We start from the raw sequence: 22,748 nt of genomic DNA, 5'->3' as shown, positions 1-22,748 counted from the left end.
TCTGATCTCGGCCAATTGCGCCGGTGTTTCTCTTACCTTTCTTCGCGTGCAAGATGTCCGCCGGGTCCGGTGGCAGGGTCGTACAGTGGCTCGGACTCAGGCTGGGCTGCAGAGACGGGAACGGACTGCCTGCTCCGGATGGATACCTGACACAAAGTCGGTTGTCGGTGAAAATCGTCGATCGATCGCTCGGCAAATGATTTTTGCAATTGTTTACCATGGATTCGGCCTCGGCCAGCCCGTGGTCTGCCCGTTCAGTAGCCTCAACTTGTCGTAGACGCTCTCGGCCGGGCTGCCAGCTCCCACACCGACGCCGACAGCCGACACTCCTTGTTGCTGCTGTTGCTGTTGCTGCCGCTGCTCTTTCTGCGCCGCCAAGTTTCTCAGCACTCTGTTGATGGACGACACCTGCACCCAGAAACGAGAAAAACGGTTGACAGCCAAACGAATCTTCCCGAAACTTTACTCGCTCGACGTCCTCTCCGGGAAAACTATTAATATTATCAAGCTACGTCCACACTGAACATCGAGTTTTATTCGGCACATAAAGAAGAAGGCGAGGGGTTCGATGTTGCTTCGGTGTGGACGTAGCTTTAGCTTCCCAGCAGCGAGATCGCGCCAAATGAAATTTTCGATTCTTAACCCATTATCCGACAATGTCCCAAAAATGGGACGAGCTTTAATTTTTATATTTAAATAAGAACAACGACGATTACGGCAAAACTAGTTACAGTTAATTTAATCTTCTTTTGTATTTTTGAATTGCGCCGGGTAATGGGTCAAAATGTCGGACAAGAGAATGAAAGAGCAACGGGGCTGGAACTTTTGATTCGAGTCGGGACCGTCTCGCGGACAACCCGCGACTTATGGTCGCGATCGGCCGATGCTCGCAGACGGAAGACGCAACGTGTAGCGCTGGCAAACGTACTATATACACCGGCTTGTACTTATTTGCATACACGTGTTTCCGAGTGAATCGCGAGTATCGCAGACGCGCGAGTGCGTACTTAGGTCGGTAGAAGCCGAAGTCCCCTTGGAGTGACGCGAGACGGATATAATTGAAGGCGGAGGTAATTAACTCCCTCGTGGAGCAGCACACACCGGCAGCCGCTCACCGCATCGTTTTAATTACCGCTCTCATCGCATTTCATCGGGCAGAAGCGCGCTCTCTTGCGTCCCGCCCGGCTACCTCGCCACCCTTCGACGTCCCAACCCGCCGTCGTCGGTTTGTCTCGTTCCTCTCTCACCTACAGCCGCAGCCGCCGCGTCTAACCCCGTTCCCTCGCGTTTCCTGTTTATAATAAATCCGATGCCACGGAGGACGCCTCTTCAGCCACTCCGGCAATCTCCTAAAGGCGCCCCTGGAAACCCGTTCCACGGCCGAACACGGCGACGAACAACGGGACTGTTTGTTTCTTTTCCCAGTGAACCCTGCTCCTGCTCCTTCCCCATGTCCCCTACCCTGCCCCCGTGCCCTTTGGCGGCATTTCTCTCGAGAAAATGCGGGAAAGAATGACATCGCGCCAGCTGGATCACCCGCAAAGTGGACTAATAAGCGTTAACAGCTTCGGCGTCCCCGCGGATTTCGTCAGGTATCAGCTCCGAACGTCGACGCAGGGACGGTACGCGAGTACCAAAGGGCGCCCCGTGTCCCAAATTGTACCTGTGCACCAACACCGTCCCTAACCCTTCGAGGACGACGGTGGAACGTCAATTTCTTTCTGTGTGGTCGACGTTATATTGATGTTACGGATGTTGCTTACTAATCTTTTCCCTAGAACATCTAATAATCTAAGCTTCTGTAGTCAATAGACTGCGGATCTGTATGCAAAATACAACATTTTCTACCTGAGTCGCAACAAACTGGAGCGAAATAGAAATTTATTTTCTTCCTTAACACGTTGATTGCCATGCCACCCATATGTGGGTGACGGAATTATTTGCCCAGGTTTTAAAATGAACTTTTACGTTAATATATTCACTGTACCAAATTTGGTTAGGATCTGTAAAATCCGAGAAAGTTGGAGGACTACTCGATATCATACATTTAATTTTTTTCAATTTTTATTTCATTAAATAACTTGCTTTGATTTGATAGAATTTTTGAGGTTTCTAGTTTGGCAGTCAAAGTGTTAATATGTTTAAGGGCCTTTTTAATTAATAATTTCCATTCACAGCCTCCAGGGACTGACTTAGGATCCGTCTTGGTCTCGATCCGACGGGTTTTAAGTCTGTGACTAAACTTGTCACATTTTCTTCTCTGTATTATCGATATTATGAACTCTGACGCCAGAAACGTCTTCTATCAAGACAAATTATAGCTCAATTTGTAGCTGGAGATATTTTCTAGTGCGCGTTGGTCACGACATCATTCAGAAAACTCATCCAATGGCATAAAAATGCTTGGATTCCACGGCATGCACATCGTCAATTTTTGGCCTACTTCGAACGCTTATATTACCAAATATCTGCATAATATCGACAGCTCGTGACCAGCGCGCACTAGATTGAACCTTCCTCGTTCGAATGAGCCCTTTACCAGCGACAAAATATTCTTATATAAGGACGAAAACTTGAAGCACGTAAAACCATGTTTTGTCGGTGACGTAGTCACTCTACCTTTGGCAGTCCGGGCCCTTAACCCTAGAGTGATCGCGCCCGGTCTCACAGACCGACTTTATTTACTCATAACCGAAGGAGAGATTGTTTGTTCATGAATATGTAATAACTTCCATTATTGTACTTCTATTCCTTCTGAATTAAAAACGATGCATTATATGTGTCTTGTTATATGAACCCAGTGACATTTTTAGTGAGAAATAAGGTTTGTGATACCAAGACCACTGGCGTTACGAAAATAGGCTAAAAATAATGTAACGGCATTTAAAAATTTTTCTGATGATTTTGCCGTTTTAAAATACGCCTACCGATTTTTGCCATAAATGCATAAAATCCGCAGTCCAGTAATAAATTTAGAAATATTTCTCGGAGCGACGTCGCGTTAATATTTAGGACCAATCGTAGACCGTGTCGTCCGCTCAGGTTGCAGCGACGTGTCCCGTGAACGCGAGACACCCTGTACGTTTGTGTAACGATTTTCGATATCGCTATCTGGTCCGAGAATGTTTGCAACTTCCGAAGGAGAACGCAACGTCGAGAACGCGCAAGTATGTCGAACGCGAGACAGGGGAGAGTAAAGAGAGAGAGAGAGAGAGAAAGAGAGAGAGAGAGAGAGAGTATCGGTGACGTCTGTTTCGTGTTTGGGACGTGTCCGTGATAGCGATGGGTTCGCGGGTGCACCGAGGGGGATGACACTGCTCGGTTCCTAGGTCCGAGATGTCAGCCCGCTTCAACGCCGTGGAACCCTGACACCGGGTCTAACAAACCTCGGGAAAAGGAAACCTCCCATGGCCAATCCCAGAGTTCTCTGCGCAATCCGGGACACGAGTATCCTCGTCTCTTCTCGCCTCTCTTTCTCCCCGATAAAACGAATCGCAGCGACACCTTTATCATCCGAATTGACCAAGCTGTTCTAATAACAGCTAACGTTACTACATATTCGTGAAAGTGTTTGGCTTGCAAGAAAAGGACTCGAATAAAATTAGAAAATTGAAACTTTCGGTTATTCGACGTTTGGCGACTAATTGCGAGCGCAGCGTTCATCCGGTTCGGATTCGCGTGTTGGTTGGAAAGGTTCGCAGCACGGAACAAAAATGGCCCCGTGTCGCGCGATACTCGTTTTACGACGGAACTATGCGCCGTCGAGAATATCCGGCAGAGCTAGACAGCGTGGGCCACGGTACCATTCGTTTCGCCATCGTATCTTTTATTTATCCGGTGAGCTGCTTTCGTCGGTTCTGTCACTTACAGCTCGTATAAATCCCAGCCAAGTCGTAAAAGAATTCCTACGAACTGAAGCGGTACATTCTCCTGCTGCCGATAGTTCAGCAATTTATTCTCCCGAGTTCTATATTTTCTTCCGCGCAACCGGCACGAGTTCGCGCGGCGAGCCTCCCTCGAACTTCGCGAATTAAAATGCACGGGAGCCACAACCGATGAGTAGTTTATTTTCAGGCCGAATCTTCCGGCGTTAAACGAAACCAGCTAGCGTACGATCGATCGGCTCCTATTTATTTTCATTTCGGATGAAAACTGTTTGGAACGAACCGGTAGCCGGGCCGCGTGCTCGAAGTCGCACAAAAGCGACGACATCCGAGTCACTCGACGTCAGGATCAGAGGACACATAATGGAAAGTCGTTGCGGTAAGAAGGTCCTCGGACGACAAAGCGTACCCGAAAGAACGAACGGGTGCCAGTCAAGCCAACGATCCCGGTCCTGGCGCGACGACATCGAGTGTCCTGGCTGTTTGACCGTTTTTTGATTGACATCGACCGCAAATATCCGCCGCTCCTCGGCTCTCTGTCCGCCGACATTTGTCGTGCGTGTCACCCTCGTCATTATCCTGACAATCGTCGCGCACTAGAAATCGATCCGCACAATGGCGGCCCCCCGGCTTTGTCGCCGCAATCGAGCTGCGAGCGGGAACCAAAAACGAGACGCGGCTTTCTTTTCGGCGGACGCCGAAGAAAAAAGAGTTTCCCAATAGTCCACGTGATTATTCGACTCGATTTTCTAAAAGGATTTCAAAAAGATCGAGTGTATCGATTGATAAAACGCGCATGTAGAAACGCGAGAAACCGTGAAACACGTGGCGTTTTATTGGTCGGTCACAGACAATGGGAACTTTCGACACGTTCCTTCCACGGCGCATCGCGGATATTGTACGTTATACGCGATCGACATGAAAGGGTCCTAGATATTATCCTTAGTCGTATAAAGGGCGACACGAGGCGGGGGCTCGGAACACGCTGGGACCTAGAAGAATCCGGCGGATCGATGAAATTAGCATGAACCGTGAGGAGAGCCGAGGGTCGCTGATTCTTGAAAAGGGTGCCGCTAGCCGGATAGAGACGTCATAATATTATCCTCGCACGATGCCTGCTAAACGACACGATAACGAGCTCGGGCAATAATTCCCGTATCACGGGCCGGGGGATCGACGTCTTCGGATCGATGCGTTCCGAATCTCGAGTAACTTTCTCGAAACACGAGCGGCGGCTGTCCTCGAGAAGGGAGGAGAGAACAATGCCGATAATCCACGCTCGGATTATCTTGTTGATTTATCGCGATCGCGCATCGTCCCGGATGTTGCTCGCGACGGGATACACGGGACACGGCCGGAAGCGTTACACCGTCGCGAAATCACCGTATCACCCTTAACCGAGGACTTTCATAACTTTCGAATAACCCTCGTAAAGTGGCTCCTCTCTGACCACGCGTCTCGAGTCATCCACTACATATTTCAGGATGTTTTCGCGATAATAAAGCCGCGGCGCGTATGGGTCTCTCGTTCAGACCCCGGGATAACGGAAGTGGACTGAATAGAGGCGACCCAACGAGTCGAGGAGAGGAGAGGAGAGAGGAGAGCGTCGTCGCACACCCTTCGTTTCTTCCGCTGTTCGTGCTTAATACACTCGACTCGTGGCGCGCACCAAGGGACGAAAGGACCAAGGGAGGAAGGGACACGAAGGGACCGAGGGAAGCGCTACCCAGGAAATACGCGACTACCGCGGATAAGCACTCGTAAAAATTGCACACTTACGCAGCCGCGAGCGTAAACAGTATCCGCGACGAAATATAATGCGCAGGGCTATTAAGCCGGGACCCCACCGACGACGCGACCACCCTGTCGAACCCGATTACAAACGCGCTAATCATCTTTTCACCGACACACCAACCGCTCTCTACCTACCAGCGATATCTTCTTTCGACACCCTCCATAAAAACAGACGCCAATTAAAAACACAAAAACAATCGGCTACCGAACAGACGTTCAGACATTCAGCAACGGAAACACTTTGTCTCAAGGCCGCCGCGAACATATCTTGTCGCCCCTTTTGCTTGTGCAATTGTAAGTTGCAACGCGTTGGCGTCGCACTTACGACTAGACTGTGCATCCTCAAAATAAAAATTTTCCGGATCAATTGCTCGACACAGTGGTAATTTAGAACCTTGTTTTCTTTCTTTAACCCCTTAACTTGTACGCTCGAGATCATTCGAGCGGCGTTGTATTTTATGCTGATATAATTTCTCACACTCGAATATAATCGAGAATTGAAAATAACAATGTGAAAGCAAAGAAAAAAAATCGTTTTATTGATATTTATCATTGCCATGGGATTGTAAGCTATAACACTTATTCATTCAAGAATAAAATATAGCCTTTTTCCATGGAACAAAAGCGCAGCATATCAAAAATTGATTTTTTTGGGTCGGTTTTTTAAAAGAAAACTGTGCTTGAAGGGGTTAACACGTCAAGTGGCAAATATCAACCCCAGAGATTCTTACGAAATCACAGTAATTTAATTAATTTATAACAACTACAAATCTCAAATATAGTATAGCGGATGCTGTCTTAACCTTTTCGAATTCGAATCAAATTCGGTTTATCTAGGTATCTTATAATAAAAATGAGTTTCTAAACGCAGTCAAAAATCACTGTCAGTCACATGTGACTGACGTGGCAGTTAACGTGTTAACCCTTTGCACTCGAAGAAATTTTAACTCCAAAACGAAACATTTCTTCCGACCTAGAATATTTCCCTTTTATATATATATTTTTTTCGTGTTATACATACGAATATGGTGCGATTTCCTAGTACAATGCTGAAGCGTTTAGTAATTTATTAAATACAAACAAACTGGATAATGTCAAAAATATTTTCAATAATCATACAGCAATTTTCAGCGGCTCCTTACAGTCGCCATTCGAGTGCTAGGGGTTAATAATTCTAACAACTTCGAAACAGTGCATCATCACGTTTCAAATTGCAGCAACTCGTTCTTCTCGTAAGTGCATAAAATCTAGTTACGGCTTCGCAATCAAAAGGGGCGAAACGAGACGCAAAAGAGATATTTATGTCGGAAAATTCGAATGTCTAAATTAATTGAAAGCCGTGTAGAATGAATTACGAGCACGGGGGTTTACAAGATTGGAGAAGGCTCGAAACGGAGAGAGCACCGAGTTGATCGAGTAATCGAGGGTCGCCGCGCTAGAAATTGGTTCAGGAATTCTGATAGGAGCTAACAGAGGTTTCCTCGGTCCGCATTTGCGATTCGAAATGGGATACAAGGGAGCCCGATGACTCGTGACACGTGCTATCGCGTCTCGCGCGCGCAGCGAGCAAAACGTCACAACCTGTCATTAAATCACCCCTCGAGGAGCGCGCGAGCGCGTGATCCTCGACCGGTAACCGCACCGTGCGCAAACATCCGAATTACAGGTTACGCGAGTCACGTACTAAGAGTCGATCGCTTAACTACGGTCTCTGTTAATCGGCCCCTGCGACCACGTTTTCGAAAACGATAGAACAACAGGAGTGATTCGGAATCGAACGATTCCTTCTTTTTCTCCCACGAACTTTCGAACGGAGCGCAATTTTTCGGCGATTATTCCGAATTGAGATTGTAACGAATTCGAACGGCTGGAAATTGGGGCTGAGAATTACGGGCACGCGCCGATACGCCGATTTGCAGTATAAATCTTGCACCCCACGCGGCAACGATACCACCCCACCGGCGCGTGGGAACTGCAGCGTGGGCTGGACCGTAGGAAAAAAAGACTGCGAGACGCGTGTCAGGCGATTGTTTAGGTGACAACTCTATTACCGATCCGGCAGTGTCCAACATTTCTCTTACCCTTTTAGTTTATCTCGGGACGACCGAGCGACGCACGAAATTTACAACGCGGTAATTGAAAGTAGTACCGTTTTCTCGGATTACGCTCGATAATAGGTGCGATCGCGGCATAGATTAAGCTTCTGGCACGACACCGGAGCCATGAAAGGAGCTGGAAACCAATCCCGGGCAACGAAGACGATCCTTTCCCGTGTATCGTTATCTCGCGGGCCATTATTCCACGAGTTATCGCCGCTAGTTTGATTTACCGTTTCGAACCACCGAGAAACTTGGCCGTCGTTCCGATGCATCGCGTTTCTACGAGCCGGTTATACCGGCCGAAACGCCGGATATGAAACAATGAACCAGACAATTCGAAAGCAAAGTCTCCCGCTATCGGGCCGAAAGCAGTTTCGGTTTGCAAAAATGTCGGGGTACGCGGAGGAAAGCGAACACGATCGCAGAGCGGCAAGATACAAATTACATTTAAACAGAAGTCGAGGAATGCACGGCATCCGCAATTTAAATCAAAAGAGAGACGAGCGAGAAGCAAGAAAGAGAGAACGTGGAACAGAAATTCGGAATCGCGGGAAACGATCTGTTCCCAGAATTTTCCTCGGCTTTCTCGCTTTTCTAGAAATATTCCCGAGCGAGCTGATTAAGAAGAGCGATCGATCGTGACTGGGAAAAAGCGATCGCGCAATGGGAGACCTTTCGACTCGACCTTGTATCTCTTCTATCTCTTCGATGATAGGTCGACGATAGAGTGCCGAATGACCGATGCCACACGTATAATCACAGCTTTCAATCTGGAACGGACGAGGGTAGTTTTCGGCGGCAATATAAGGGGTTGGTTCGAAGACGTCCGAGGGTGGTTGCAACCGACGCTGGCTCGTCGGGGCGGATCGGGGGGTAGGGGGATGCGGTATTTAGCAACGCGGCAGGGGTTCCCCGGAGTAATACAGGGGCGGCGCGGACGCCACGCGTCGCCCGTTATTGCCTTCTACACGCACGATGGAGAATGGAGAACGCACCACCGGCAACCCTCGCCACCTCCGGATTCCTACGATCCACCGCTCGCTCGGTGGATCCTAATTTTTTTCGAATCGGCGAATCTGTGAATCGATCCGGCGCGCGACGCCGACGGCGCGGCCGCGCGTGGACACGTGCGCAATTTTCCAGATTATCTGGACGCGTAACAATCGGACTACAAAGACCTACAAAGAACTATATGTGTCTACAAAGAACTCGCGATCACCGGCCGCCGAAGAGGAACCTCTGCGAAACGAAATCGTCGAACCTCTGCGCGTTACAAAGCAGAGACAGTCTAGGCGTTCTTCGGGATTCCGACGGGGGACGAAAAAAGAAGACGAGACCGGTCCTCGAGAAATAAAAATCCCTCGCGGGAGATCGGAGTGGCCGATAGTCCGCTAAGAGGAAAACTTCGAAGACAATCGGGCAACCTGTAAACCGATATCCTTTGGCCACACCGATCCATACACGCGCGGAGGACGTCGGGGCCTCGTCTTCGAGACGACACACGCTCGTTTGTAGGCGAAGGACAGCGGATCGTTTCTGATTGGACGGGACAGCCGCTACACGGTGGTTGAACTTGAACGGCGACGAACAGCTCGGTATAAGGTTGCCGGATCGCTCGGCGGTTAAAGTGATGTTAACCGCTTCGACAGAGGTTAGAGATGGGCAAAACTTTTATCTAGATCGAAAACTCCCCTCTGGACAACCACGCGGAACGTTTTACCTGTTGTCCCCCGGACGGAGATAAGCGAAACGGGACCCGCGGCGCACTTTTCAAAGGATCTTTCAAAAAAGTCGTCAAAAGGCTTGCGGACATTTCACGGATTCGAAGATCCGTTGGTAAAGCCGAACCCGCGAACTTTATAATAATCCAATCTAAAACAGTGGACACCTTAAACAAAGAGTCGAAGAATCGCGATTTTTATTTTGCACGACGACTCGCAGTCCAGCGATAAAGGGCAAAAAAGTTGATTTTTGTATCGCCCGGGCCCGATCACCCCGGGAAAAAGGGTGCACGGCTTCCCCGGTATTGTTCCCCGGACACTTGACCTCGACGAGGCGAGCGATGCGTCAACGACGGCTGGTCGATATCGTTTCAAAACCAAAAGGAAAAAAAGAAGAAGCTGCATCGTATCGTTTTACACGATACGCGATGCGGCCCTCGCCCCGTCTAATTAGCAATTAATCGGCGAACGAATAGTGCGTCGCGAGGCTGCGACCGCTTCCGGTGCCGAGGCGAAATTCGCCGGCGCAAGGAATTAATTCCATAAGAGCATCGTGTCCGGCAGGGTCGGCGACGCGAGACGGTTCGGTGATTAAAAGGGACGTCGGCTCGCGGCGAAGAAAAAGACTTCAGCGGGGGCTGAAGGATCGGCTATGGAAATAGAGGTAAAAAGGGAGGGAGGGAGGGAGAGAGTGCGGAGAAAGGCCGGCCGCCGGAGAAAGAAAGAAAGAAAGCCGAGCGAAGGAAGAGGAACGGAAGAAACGTTGGACGAAGGGGATGAAAAAGGGTGAGAGTTAGTGGCGGTTCGGTGAGAAATACATAATGCAGTAGCCGGACGTCTCCGGCACCGGCTCCGGCTCCGACACCCTCCCTCTCTCCCTTCGATCCACCCCCTACCTTAGCACTGTCTAGAGCCCAAGAAGGGCTGCTCTGCTCTGCTCTGCTCCGCTTCGCTCTGCTCTGCTCTGCTCCGCTCCGCTCTGCTCCGCTCCGCTCTGCGAGAGGACATGGAGGAGGCCGAAGAGAAGAGAAGAGGGGTTGCTCGTGGCACCAGCCACGACCAAGGAGGGGTTGGTAACGCGAGAGGACGAAGGGGTGCATTGATTTACGCGGCCAGGGCAAGGCGAGGGTGTCTCCAAGGCGGACGTGCAGGGGCCAACAATTCACTCGCCTCGGGTTCTACCAGCCATCCATTACTTTGGCTCTTCCACAACCGAGATCTACCGCCCCTTCTAAACCCGTCTTCTTTCTTTCTTGACGTTGTTGCGGTTACTTACCGGGTGTATCGGGATAACGATAACGACGTCCTGCTCGGGAGGACTCCCGCTAAGCGTCCCTCGAAACGGAGAATCTACATGTAATCGCGGATAACGATTCGCAATCGGGAATCGATGTGGCAGGGGCACTCTTCGCCGATGTGTATCCAACGTTTTCCCAGGCAAGTTACGAACAATTTTAGCCGTCAGAAATGGTCCGAACCGTGAGCAGAAGTGCCAACGGGGACAGATATCCGTTCAAACATTCGTCCGGTTTGCTCCGGCATCACGTGGAAACGCGTCCCCGAGATCGTTCATTCACGGCGGCAGACTATTAATTACAGGGACACGCTCGGCCACCACGGGAAATCGTGTTACCCCCGATTCAACTCCCTTGCGGCGCCCGTGATTTTCCACCCCTGGTGTCCGAGAGCGGGAGAGGAAGCGACGACGGTGTGGATGTCGCGTGGTCACTGCCGATGAGACCGTTAGCGGTATCGTTTCGACATCGAAACCCGTCGTTTGCCGTGTCCCGGCCCGGTCGAACCCTTTCGACCCTCCGTGCCACCGAAAAGCCTCAATTTACAAGATTTCATTGGCTCGGATTGATGTAACCCTCTCTCGAACGTGAACGGACACGCGATCGTGTACCCCCGTCCCGTTCGATCGTCGCTTAATACGATTTTTTTCTAATGCGCGACGCAAATTGCGAATCGCAAACAGAACGTCCGCTTTCAATGTTGCACAGAGCACGCAAACACCAACAGTGATTTCGGAGTTTTCATTGGGGTTGAGACATCAACGTCAACTCCCGGAAAGAACGATCGCGGTCAGGCTGGCCGGTACAACGAATGTAATCTCGTTTGCCAGTGGTGCTCTTCACGATTTTCACGATTATTCGCTATTGGCGATCGCTATTCGACTCTTAACACGTTCGCGACCGACACATTTCTCCGTTTCTAATACCGAGTACCGGCGAAAATAATGAAATTCCGAAGCTGGTTGCCGCAAACTTGTATCGCTAAAGCAAGGATAAAAATGATAAAATTTGTCTTGAAATATCAATGTTGCGATTACGTGTTGTTCAAAATAAAACGTCAGATTCGCGTCAGCGGCTATCAGGAATAGAATTTAAAATGACGTGAATTCACGTCAGCGGTCGCGAATGTGTTAAGAAACAATTGGTATGGAAAATCTAATCGGGAAAGCAACGAGCTCTACCGGAAAAATTCATTGTTCCATTTCTGTAAATTATCGACATTAATTAACTCCGCAGATTGTGCATATATTCCGCATGCTGGGTCGTTTATGTTCACGACTAAGTTTTTAGTATTCTAGGTTTTAAAAAAATCTAGAAACATGCTGGACTACCTATTGAAGTCCCTATTTTGACATATAATCGTTTGAACGTGATATGTTTAATAGGAAAAAATAAATATTGGACAGAAAGAAATCCGAGAGTGAATTTTCGTAGACGGAGGATTAAGAGAATTTTTTATCGCATCGACTGTCATAGATTGTTACGCTGGTAATGGTAAAGTATTGCCAGGAAAGCGAAGAAATCGGTATGGAAAATCTAATCGGGAAAGCAACGAACTCTATCGGAAAAATTGCTGGTTCATTGTTCCATTTCTGCAAATTATCGACTAGATGATCAGCCATTAATTAACTCCGCATATTGGAAATATATTCCGCATACTGGGTTGTTTATATTCACGACTAAGTTTTTACTATTCTAGGTTCACAAAAAATCTAGAAACATTCTGGACTGTTTATTGAAGTCTCTATTTTGACATATAGTCGTTGGAACGTCATATGTTTAATGGGAAAAAATAAATATTGGACAGAAAGAAATCCAAGAGTGAAATTTCGCTACGCAAAATAAAAGGACCCATGTTGTAGAGGGAGGATTAGAAGAATAATTTTTTTATGACAGCGACTGTCATAGATTGTTGGTAATGCTAAAGTATTGCTAGGAAAGGGAAGAAGTTTGTTCCGGTTAATGAGTCCGTAAAATTAGATTGGCGTTTTTGTCGGGACTTTTTGCCGAACGAAGAGCGCCGAAATTGAAGTGCGCGCGACAGTTTTCACGGTACACGGGTCCGGCTTTGAGAATCGGCCGAGAACCACTGATAGTATTCCGGAATCAGTGGTGCGAGTAAACCAATAACGCGTCCGCCACGCCGAGTGCCAGATTCAAATCCGACCGGGGACTGGCATTCGACGACGAAACGGATAGCGAAAGCCTCGCAGGACATTTCGAATCCGATGCCACGTCCTGGCAGCCGTTCCGGGTTTGTCAAATCATTGTCCGTTCGATTGTTCGCGCAGTCCACAAAGCCGCTGGATATTTCCCTCTTCTAAACTAATTGGATCTTTCGCGTTTAGCCGTTTAATTAAATCTTCGCCTCCTCGGTAATTCGGCTAAACATTAGCGGTCCTTAAATCGCGTGGCATTATTTCAGCTTCGAACAGGCCCGCCGTCAAAATTCATAGATTTTTCTCCGAGAAAATGATCAATCGAATTCGATGCAAAAATCAGGAATAATTCGCGAGAACTATTTGATGGGGTTTGACGAGCGCGCCGACGCGCCGGAATATTATCATTGGCTAACTATATAAAATTGTTCCGCTGCTTTGGTACGAAAGATTTGCAAGGACGCGCCGCGCCGTCGCGTCGCGCTTATTCCCGCATCTTTCCGTGCTCGAAGCAAGAAGCAAGCTGCCTCTCGGGATATTCAAGGATATTCCGGCCGTTTTACGGGGTGTACGAAGCGTATCCAATTTGATGGCATTACAATAACGGGGGTAATGTCTGAGAATAATGAAATTTCCCTCAATCACCGCGACCCGCCTGGAATACGTTCGTTCCTCCTTTCCGTTTCTACCTTTCGCCTTCCCATTTCTCGTACGCCCTCTCGTCGCTCGTTCGCTCGTCCGCTCGGCTTCGGAGCCTTCGACGCTCCGAGGACACCGAGAGGATATCCTCCGCAAGGAAATCTATAGCCAAGTATGGCCGTTCGACCGACACCGACGTTTTCGAATCGATTTCGTCCTCGTGCGCTTCCCTCTTCACCAAAAGCCGAACGGATTTTGGAATTGTATAAATATTTTTCGAACTAGAAGAATAACGGAATCACGGGAAACTCTGTTCGGGAGGCCGAACGACTAAAAATATCGCTGGCGTTGCAAACACCGTGCAAGAAAAATTGCTTTCGCCCGTGATATTCCTTTTATTTCTCGATTCGGTCGATCTGCCGGCTCGCCCCGCCCATCCGAAACCCCTTCCACGTCGACGTCGACGCAATAATTCTCGAGCGAACTGTACATAATGGAATATTACACGGGCCATTAAAGAAACGTTAATCTTACCCACAACAAGTTCAGAAGCGCTTACAGGATGTTCAAACGCGGCCGGGATTATACTTTGTGCACCGGCTTTGATCCTCCTTCGCCCCGGAGGCTCTTCCGACCCTGAGCGCGTCCGTGCAATTTGTTAAACCGTTAAATTCCGCGATCGTCTCGGCCCGTGCCGGAAAATCGCGTTCCTACGCCGGAAGTTACCCTGCCCATTCGCATTAATTCGCTTCAATCTCACTGCTCCGGTCTCCGTGCGTTTTTCAATTCCAGTCGGCGGCGAAAATTATCAATTCTATCCTCTACCCTAATTTCCCGGCGTTTTCCGAAAGTCTCTAGTTGACACCCCGGGTCAAGAGTACACTCGTTTTTCCATCGTTTTAATTTCTTTTTCTATTTTTCGTTTCGATTGGCGACGCGTTCGTTTGTTTACGAAGCCAGTAACTTCCATCGGGAACACGGGAAATTTTTAATTCCGTTCGATCGCTCGACGAGAGGAGTCTCCGAAGCAATCTTTCGGATGGCCCTGTTATTCGCGTCGGAGACAGTTAACTTCTGACGGTTTCCCTCGCGACGATAAAAATGCTCCGGGCCCCGTCGTCATCCCTTTCTTTCGGAATTTCTGTCGAAGCATCTGCAGGAGGGTGGTGTACGTACACCTCGAACCCATTACGAAGGCGCGAGGGAAAGAAGGAGGAAGGAGAGGAAAAAAAGAGGCGAAGGGTCGAGAAGGAGGGTGGCACCGAGAAAGAAAGAGAGACAGAGAGAGAGAGAGAGAGAGAGAGAGAGAGAGAGCCGGAGAGGGAAAGAGGCAACAGAGGAAAAGAGAATTTAGCGACCCTCTTTCGCTTTTTACCCTGAGCAAGTCGAGAGCCCCTTAGCCACCGTTTATTGGACGCATGCAAATATCCATGGCAACGAGGGACCACCATGAGAACCAGCCCCGTCGCCGTGAACTCTGAACGTATTAGTGGGTGGAGTGTAGGTCTCCGAGAGATCGAAGGAAAAGGGAGATGTCGGGAAATTTCCTTTTGATCCGTGCGTTATTCCTTCCACCCTTAGCAATTTCTTAATTGATTCTTTTGTTCGCGATACGCTCCCCGCGCCCCCCCCCCCAACTTTCATACTTAAAACTCCCAGGATGACTCCCAGGACTCTAACCTTTCCGATTCGTTCTGAGATATTTCTCGAGCTTTGTCATTTTTCGCTCCGACGCGGAAATTTTTGCGATCTCCGCGCGAATTCGAACAACCGTCGCGAGAATAGATCGAAGGGAAAAAATTCGGGATCGACGAGGCTCCCGGAGGAGGGCGCCTAAGTCTCCTTGCCTTCACGGTGATTTCATCGGGCCGAATGTACGTACATATGTACACGTATCGTAACCGTCTCGCGGAAAACTGATTTCCATCCCCTGCACCCTGCAAACGTGTTACTGTTTTGTCAGCTTGGCTCGGTGATAACGCGCCTGCGCGTTTGCGTCCTCCACCCTTCGAAACTCAAGGTTCATTACTCGTGTCTTGCGACACGCTTTATAAACCTGTGGTCCTTGTTACCGCGACGGACCAGTCATTAAACTCGGACGCTACCTTTTTTATCGCTTCAACCGACTACGCCCCGTCGTGCCAGTTAACTGTTTCGACCTCTTTGGAAAACGTGTACCTAAGTTGCGTCGCAAAAATGAACCGTACAGCTGTTTTGAAAATATTGATATTTCTTCACGACGAGTACACTCGTCAAAAACAGCTAGCTGGTTAACTTCTCGAGCCGAACACGTTTTTAACGTTCGTTTTTCCGCCGGATAATATTTTACGTGAAGTCTACACTCACGCTGGGAATGTTGTCGTTGGTGCAGACGCCCTCCTGAAGCAAACGATCTCTAATCTCCCACGCGAAGATGGATGGACACTCGCTCTTGTAGAGGGAAATCTTGCTTACGACTTCCGCCGTGGCCACGCGTGGCTTGCTACCACCGATAGCTCTGGGCCTGATGGATCCGGTCTCGTAGTACCTGCAACAATAATATTTTGCAGTACAATACGGTAGATGGAACCCTTGCCGTTTCGGCGTCGAACGCGTTCGAGGCTCGAAATTCTACGGCAGCGTTAAACACTACACCTACCGAGCCTTAAAAGTGACTAATACATGTTGTCTTCTAAAGATGACGAGATTGAATTTATTTGGATTTTGTCGGGTTCGTATTATGACACATGCTCTCCCAAATATATTCATTTAATCATTTCCCACGGAAGCATCTTTACCATTTCAGTAATTGTAAAATAAAAACTCTGGAACGGTCATTTTGACCGGCGGTGGTAGGTTTAGTGTCAACGAATTCACATCGTTCTTCCGGAAACGAATGGTACAAGCTCCGCGAGTTTTCTCATGTTTCACGATCTTTCGATGGACTACGCGCAGTTCGAAAGTTCGCGGTGGTATCAAAACAAGCAATATTTCAACCAACCTTCCAAGAATCTTCGAGACGCAGCCATTGCTGACCTGCAGGATCCTGGAGATGTCGCAAGGTCGTGCGCCTGAATGCGCCAGTTCGACGATCTTTTGTCTCGTCGAATCCGGAAGCGGTCGACCGCCGACGAACACACCCCCCAGCTGGTTCACCCCGCTGTGACCTAGAAATTAAAACGTTCGGTTAACAATCTCGGAGCGATAAAAAGAGAGGAAAAACGAGCTCAAAGTCAGCTCGTCGCGTCTCAAATTGATTTTCCACGGGTCGTTCGTGCGAGGGCCGTGAAAAATTCAAACGCGCCGTTCCCCCGCACCCCCCGGGAGGACATTCCCGCGTCTCCAGGAATAATACCGCTATCGCTATAGATCACGTATTTTTTCTCCCTCTTTAGACACGTCGGCAGCGGAGAGAGGCAAGAGAGAAAAAAAAACGAAAGAAAAGGAGAAGAGCGTCTCCTTTCTTTGCGCGGATTCTCCCATTTTTCCGAGGGGGTGAAACGAGCGAGACTGTCGAGTCGAAGTCGGGTCGGGCCGGGACGGGCCGGGCCAGGGAGCCGGTTCCCGGCGCTATAACGTTAGCGAATCCCATCGTAGATAATCTTCGACTCATTGTGTCGGTGACAAGGCGGACGCACACACGACAGGCTGCGGCATTCGCCGCGTTCGAAAGTCAGGGACCCGGATTTCTCGCAGATCTTTTATATTTCCCGGCTGCACCCGCGGCGAACGAGACGGTCTCTCCGACTTATGGTGTCACAGAGCTGCCACGCCCTAATTTTTCGGGGGTGGAAACCGCAGGATAGCGGTCCACGACCCCGGGAGACCGAATGAAAGGACCGGCGAGGACTCGGGGCGTTTTCTTCGAGGAAAAACCTGACTTCGAAACGACTCGGCAATTGATCGTAAATTAACGAGACATTCGAATAATTTAATGGCCGGGCCAGCAACAAAGATGCGCGTTATACGACGCGTTTAGAATATTCTCAAACGAGCGTACACGCTTCTGCAAAAGTTACTTGCCAGTGTAATCGCACCTTGAAGAACAGGAGGAATCACCTCGGAGATTTTCGTAAAATTCGCCATCGTGGAGGAAGCGTAAATTAACGAGACATTCGAATAATTTAATGGCCGGGCTAGCAACAAAGATGCGCGTTACACGACGCGTTTAAAATATTCTCAAACGAGCGTACACGCTTCTGCAAAAGTTACTTGCCAGTGTATTCGCACCTTGAAGAACAGGAGGAATCACCTCGAGGTTTTCGTAAAATTCGCCATCGTGGAGGAAGCGTAAATTAACGAGACATTCGAATAATTTAATGGCCGGACCAGCAACAAAGATGCGCGTTACGCGACGCGTTTAGAATATTCTCAAACGAGCGTACACGCCCCTGCAAGAGTTACTTGCCAGTGTATTCGCACCTTGAAGAACAGGAGGAATCATCTCGGAGATTTTCGTAAAATTCGCCATCGTGGAGGAAGCGTAAATTAACGAGACATTCGAATAATTTAATGGCCAGACCAGCAACAAAGATGCGCGTTACACGACGCGTTTAGAATATTCTCAAACGAGCGTACACGCCCCTGCAAGAGTTACTTGCCAGTGTATTCGCACCTTGAAGAACAGGAGGAATCATCTCGGAGATTTTCGTAAAATTCGCCATCGTGGAGGAAGCGTAAATTAACGAGACATTCGAATAATTTAATGGCCGGGCTAGCAACAAAGATGCGCGTTATACATCGGGAAATTTGTGATACGCCTTTCTTCCGGACGTTCGCTCGTCGGTTGCATTCGAGAGGAGGAGAGAATAGGGCGAGGAGTTTTCGCAGCGAAGGGCCCCGCGGAGACAACGGCTGACAAAAATTTCCAGACGGAGCTAATTCGACGCGTCGGCTGCTACGTGGAAATTTATATGGGAGATTTACGATCGTGCGCGATCGACGAAGGGTGGCTCACGGTCGATTGACTTTCGGGAAAAGGCCTAGCGCGCGAATCGCCGACAGTCTCCCGTGTATGCCACGAGTGTTTCTGGGAAAACTTTCTCGCTGCGATCCACCGGGTGTTCCGAAACCGTCGAGAAATCGAGAAATCGCGAAGAAAACATTTCGATTTCATGTCGGCTTAAAACGTCGCGTTGCTCCGACGAGAACAATTAGCCTGCCGAAAGAACAAATTCCAATAGCAGGGGCGCAAACATAAGAAACAGAGGGGGCCGGAGTCGGCTAATGATGTCTTAATAAACGAGAGGCTTAGGACTCTCGCCACCCTTCCCGGTGATATTTAATACAAACGTTACAATATCAAAACACGTTCTCTCGCAGAAAGCCCACTCGAGCGCACCCCTTCGTCGCGCAGTTAATACGCGCGGCGGGGTTACACTTCGGCTGCCTTAAAGGTGTATCCCCCCTACACTCGTGCCATATTATTCGCTCGTAGATAAACAGAAACCCCCCACGCTCGCACGGACAGACACGGGGGCACACATACACACACAATTGTCTTGAGTTATGCTCACAATGAACGCGCAACTAGCGCTCTAGAAATGTACGCTATTTGCCGGAGTTATTATCGCTCGTTAAGGACCAGCATTCGAGGCTCGATAATTCGCTTCTTTCGCCCCCTTTCTACCCCAGTGACACTCGCCCCCTGCGCTCCTTTTTTTCTTTTCTCGTTTGCTTCTTTGTCGCCAAGCGTGGCCCTTTCCCCGCCGATTTATTAGCGTCCGACCGTTCGTTCGTGTTCGCAACGCGCGAAAGAATTTTCCCTAAAATGAAGTCCGACAATCGTTTTACGTACCCAACCCGTACGCGTGTTACGCTAATTCTCATTACGAATTCTCTTTCCGCGAGAGGATTTTCCTCACGGCCGCGCAACATTTTCATCGCATCTTCTTGCCAAGGGAATCTTGTTTAATCGATAATTGATCGTCGTTGCTCTTTTGTTTTTCGTCGGGCGAAATTTAATCGACGATAATAGCCGGTTTTTGCGGGCGCACGGTTGTCCGCTAATTTCTCTCGAATCCTTGGCGGAAGATAAATGGATAGATAAACAAACTATGGCCGTCGTCGAAGCTCGCTGTCGATGGCTACGGGCGGTTCCGCGAGCCGAGAGTGGCGCTCTCTATGTCGAGGGAAAAAAGGGACGCCCGTTTACAAACGAGAAACAGAGCCCCGCTGACGCGACGGCTGAGACGGCACATTTATCATCCGACCGACTTCTTACTCCTTCTTTTTTCCTCGGCTTTTTACCCGCGCCGGCATCTTTTTGTCGTTATATTTATTCCCCTAATCCTGGACGGCGTTAGCCGCGTAATCAGTTCCCGGCTCCGGCGCCAAACCATCGAGAGAGACCGATCTCTGGACTCTGCTATAGTTTGCCAATCTTTTCGGGTTACCGTCACCTTACCGACAATCATTTCATCGACACCTAGCTTCACCGACAATATTGACCCTTTGCACTCGGCGCTATATTCATTCTGAAACTAGATTTTTATTCCGTCTTAGAATATTTTCATTTTATTCATACGAAACCGATCCGATTTCCACATATAATATTTAAATGTTTAGTAATCTATTGAATACAAATTTTGTAATGTAACAAATATTTTGTAAAATTCCTCGTAATTTCTTTGAAATAATGCCACAATAATTTCTAGTGGTGCTTCAGAGTCACCACTCGAGTGCAAAGGGTTAAGGGGGCCGGCAGGCATCTGGCCTTGACTGTCACGCTATGTTACGCTGTGCCTTTTTTTCTAGACATTTTACGTCTTAAATAAGTAAGTAATCAATTAAAAATGCATACCACCGTGTTTGCACATGCCTTTGCTACGTCTGTAGTATAACTATATCTCACGAAATTGAGAGAATCTCTCTGCGGCAGCCATCTTGTGACGTCACACTTGCTTCAGAAAGCGAGTTTTCTGCCGAATATTACAAATTACTCCACGATGAGGTAGAAATTCGCAATTTGGGCTCTGTACAGACGTAGATTGGACTTTTAGGGAACACAAGTGACCACTTTTAAACTGCTCATTGCAATATTGAAGCGTCAATTTGTCAAGATTTTGACCCTTGCAAGTTCATATACGTATATTGCAGAGAGATTCTCTTAACTTCGAGAGATTGTAGTGTTTAGTACATACAAAACTATCAGTTTCTATTTACTCAGTATTCGTTTCATGATTGTGCAGTCAATGAAATGATTGTGGATGAAATGACCATTGATGAAATAACTGTCGGGAAAATTATTGTCGGTGATCTGAAAATGTCGGTGAAGTTAGGTGTCGGTGAAACGATTGTCGTTGAAATAATTGTCGGTGAAGTGACGGTAACCCATCTTTTCAAACTCGCCACGGCATTTTATTTAACACAAATGTTCTCAAAGGGGGAAAAGATGTGTTTAGAATATTTTCACATAAGCGTACACGTTTCTGCAAGTTGCTCCCGCAAGGAAATGTCGCGAGTTACTTGCCGGTGTATTCGCACCTTGAAGAACTGGAGGAATTACCTGGGAAATTTTTGTAAAATTCGCCATCGTGGCGAGTATAATGCGACTCGTCGGCGCGATGTAGAGACCGCGAGTAAAGACGGAGGAAGCGTCGATATTGTGCCCATTATGCCGGGTCATTTTGCGTCATTGTGCCCGGCATTGTTCGGGGGCCGCGAACTTCTCGAGAGTTCGCAACAAGCGTGGAAACGGCTCGTAAAGTTGCTACAATGCATTCCGAAGTGAGACGACAAACGGTTACAGACCGATTAAGGTCGGTTCATCTCCGCGGCGTGGCTTGTTGGTATCTGAATCGGGTCTGCGCAGAAGTGTTTCCGGAGAATGAATGAACAAGACACCCCTGGAACCATTTCAAGCTCCTCAACTTCGAAGAGGGAGGAGTCAAGGGATGCCCACTTGGCCTCGAGTACCTCGCGGTGAACGTTTCTGCACCACCGAGGATAATCGCTCGAGAGGATAAAGAGGACAACCGACCGATCTATCTAGTTTGCTTTGCGGCCATTTTAAATGCACCTCAAATATTGACCGCGAGAAAGAGAGAGAGAGAGAGAGAGAGAGAGCGACTTTAACCGGGACGCTCGCGGATAACTCGACGGCAAATGTTTGCTCCACGGAAAACATCGGGAGGACCGTGGTCCTCCTCCCGCGGGAGGAGCACTGGTGCAATTTTCGAAAACCGTGGAGACTCTGCCGCGATAATGACGACACAAATGTCCAAACACCTTAACGGAGCAGCGAACGTTCCAAAATTAGGAGGTCCTTTGAGAGATCGCTGACAAGGGGAGATCGAACGATCCGGAGATACTTCTATTTTGTACGCGAAAAAGGGAGCCTGTCCGCTTCGCTCGGCCTCGTATATCTCGGCGCGTTATATCGAGACAGCGACGAGTGGATGGAACGAGGGTGAACCTCGCACAAAACTGACCGGCACAGGTAAGGAACCGAAAACCAGAGAGAAAATACTCGAAGCGAGAAAGAGAGGGAGAGAAGGGAACGGAGCAACACAACAGTTACGATCGTCATAATAGCTTCATTGTTGCGGACATGTTTTCAAAATGAGGATTCTTCCCGAGGTCTCCCCACCCTGGTTCATCCCCGTTTCGACTGTCCTGGCGGACCGAACACAATAAGGACTCGAGTATTTGTTGTGTCGCTGTTTGTAGCCAATCTGCCGCATGCTTTGACCCGCGCGCTAGCTTCTCTTCCGCGTCGTGTTCGACAAACGCGCGCCCGTTCTCCCCTCTCTCTCTCTCTCTCTCTCTCTCTGCCGTCTTTTTTTCCTCCTTTTTCGTTCCTCCACGGCTAGGCGAGTCGACCTTTTCCCGAAAACGTGCACCCGACAGTTATTAGCGTTATTAATGGCCGTCCATTGACAACTCGATTCATCGACGATCGTCTATTTGTACCCGGAGGGGAAAGATCAACCGCTCGGCAGATGTACCGCCTTTCGGTTCCCGATCGAGAGGGACCTTCGACGATCCGAAAAAGGCGTCACGGGTGCACCGTTTCCCGAACATCCGAGTGAGACGTACGCCGCGGCCATTGTCGGTGACACTCGAAACGCTAGATCTCAATAGCGATGTCCATTTCTCATCGACGTTACACGCTCTCCTTGCCTCGATTGCCGTGCGACAACTTGGGGCACACTAGCACGCAAGACCCTTTACAACA

At 48.8% G+C, this 22,748-nt stretch overlaps 2 protein-coding genes across 3 annotated transcripts in view; both read right to left on the bottom strand.

Moving 5' to 3' along the window:
* LOC143355141 (cytoplasmic dynein 2 light intermediate chain 1) overlaps positions 1-22,748 on the bottom strand; it is a 161,608-nt gene that overhangs the window by 69,910 nt on the left and 68,950 nt on the right. The window lies entirely within an intron of this gene.
* LOC143355139 (paired box protein Pax-6) overlaps positions 1-22,748 on the bottom strand; it is a 76,174-nt gene that overhangs the window by 35,533 nt on the left and 17,893 nt on the right. For both annotated transcript variants that reach the window (XM_076789699.1, XM_076789698.1), the window contains exons 3-6: positions 16,572-16,737; positions 15,938-16,118; positions 218-408; positions 37-146 (exon numbers count right to left, since the gene is read on the bottom strand). In XM_076789699.1, coding sequence (XP_076645814.1) covers positions 37-146; positions 218-408; positions 15,938-16,118; positions 16,572-16,737 — 648 coding nt within the window. The remainder of the gene's footprint in view (positions 1-36; positions 147-217; positions 409-15,937; positions 16,119-16,571; positions 16,738-22,748) is intronic.

The sequence above is a fragment of the Halictus rubicundus genome, chromosome 6, assembly GCF_050948215.1.
Source record: "Halictus rubicundus isolate RS-2024b chromosome 6, iyHalRubi1_principal, whole genome shotgun sequence".
Lineage (NCBI taxonomy): Eukaryota > Metazoa > Arthropoda > Insecta > Hymenoptera > Halictidae > Halictus > Halictus rubicundus.
Note: the sequence above shows the minus strand (reverse complement) of the source record. Positions and strands in the feature narration are given on the sequence as shown.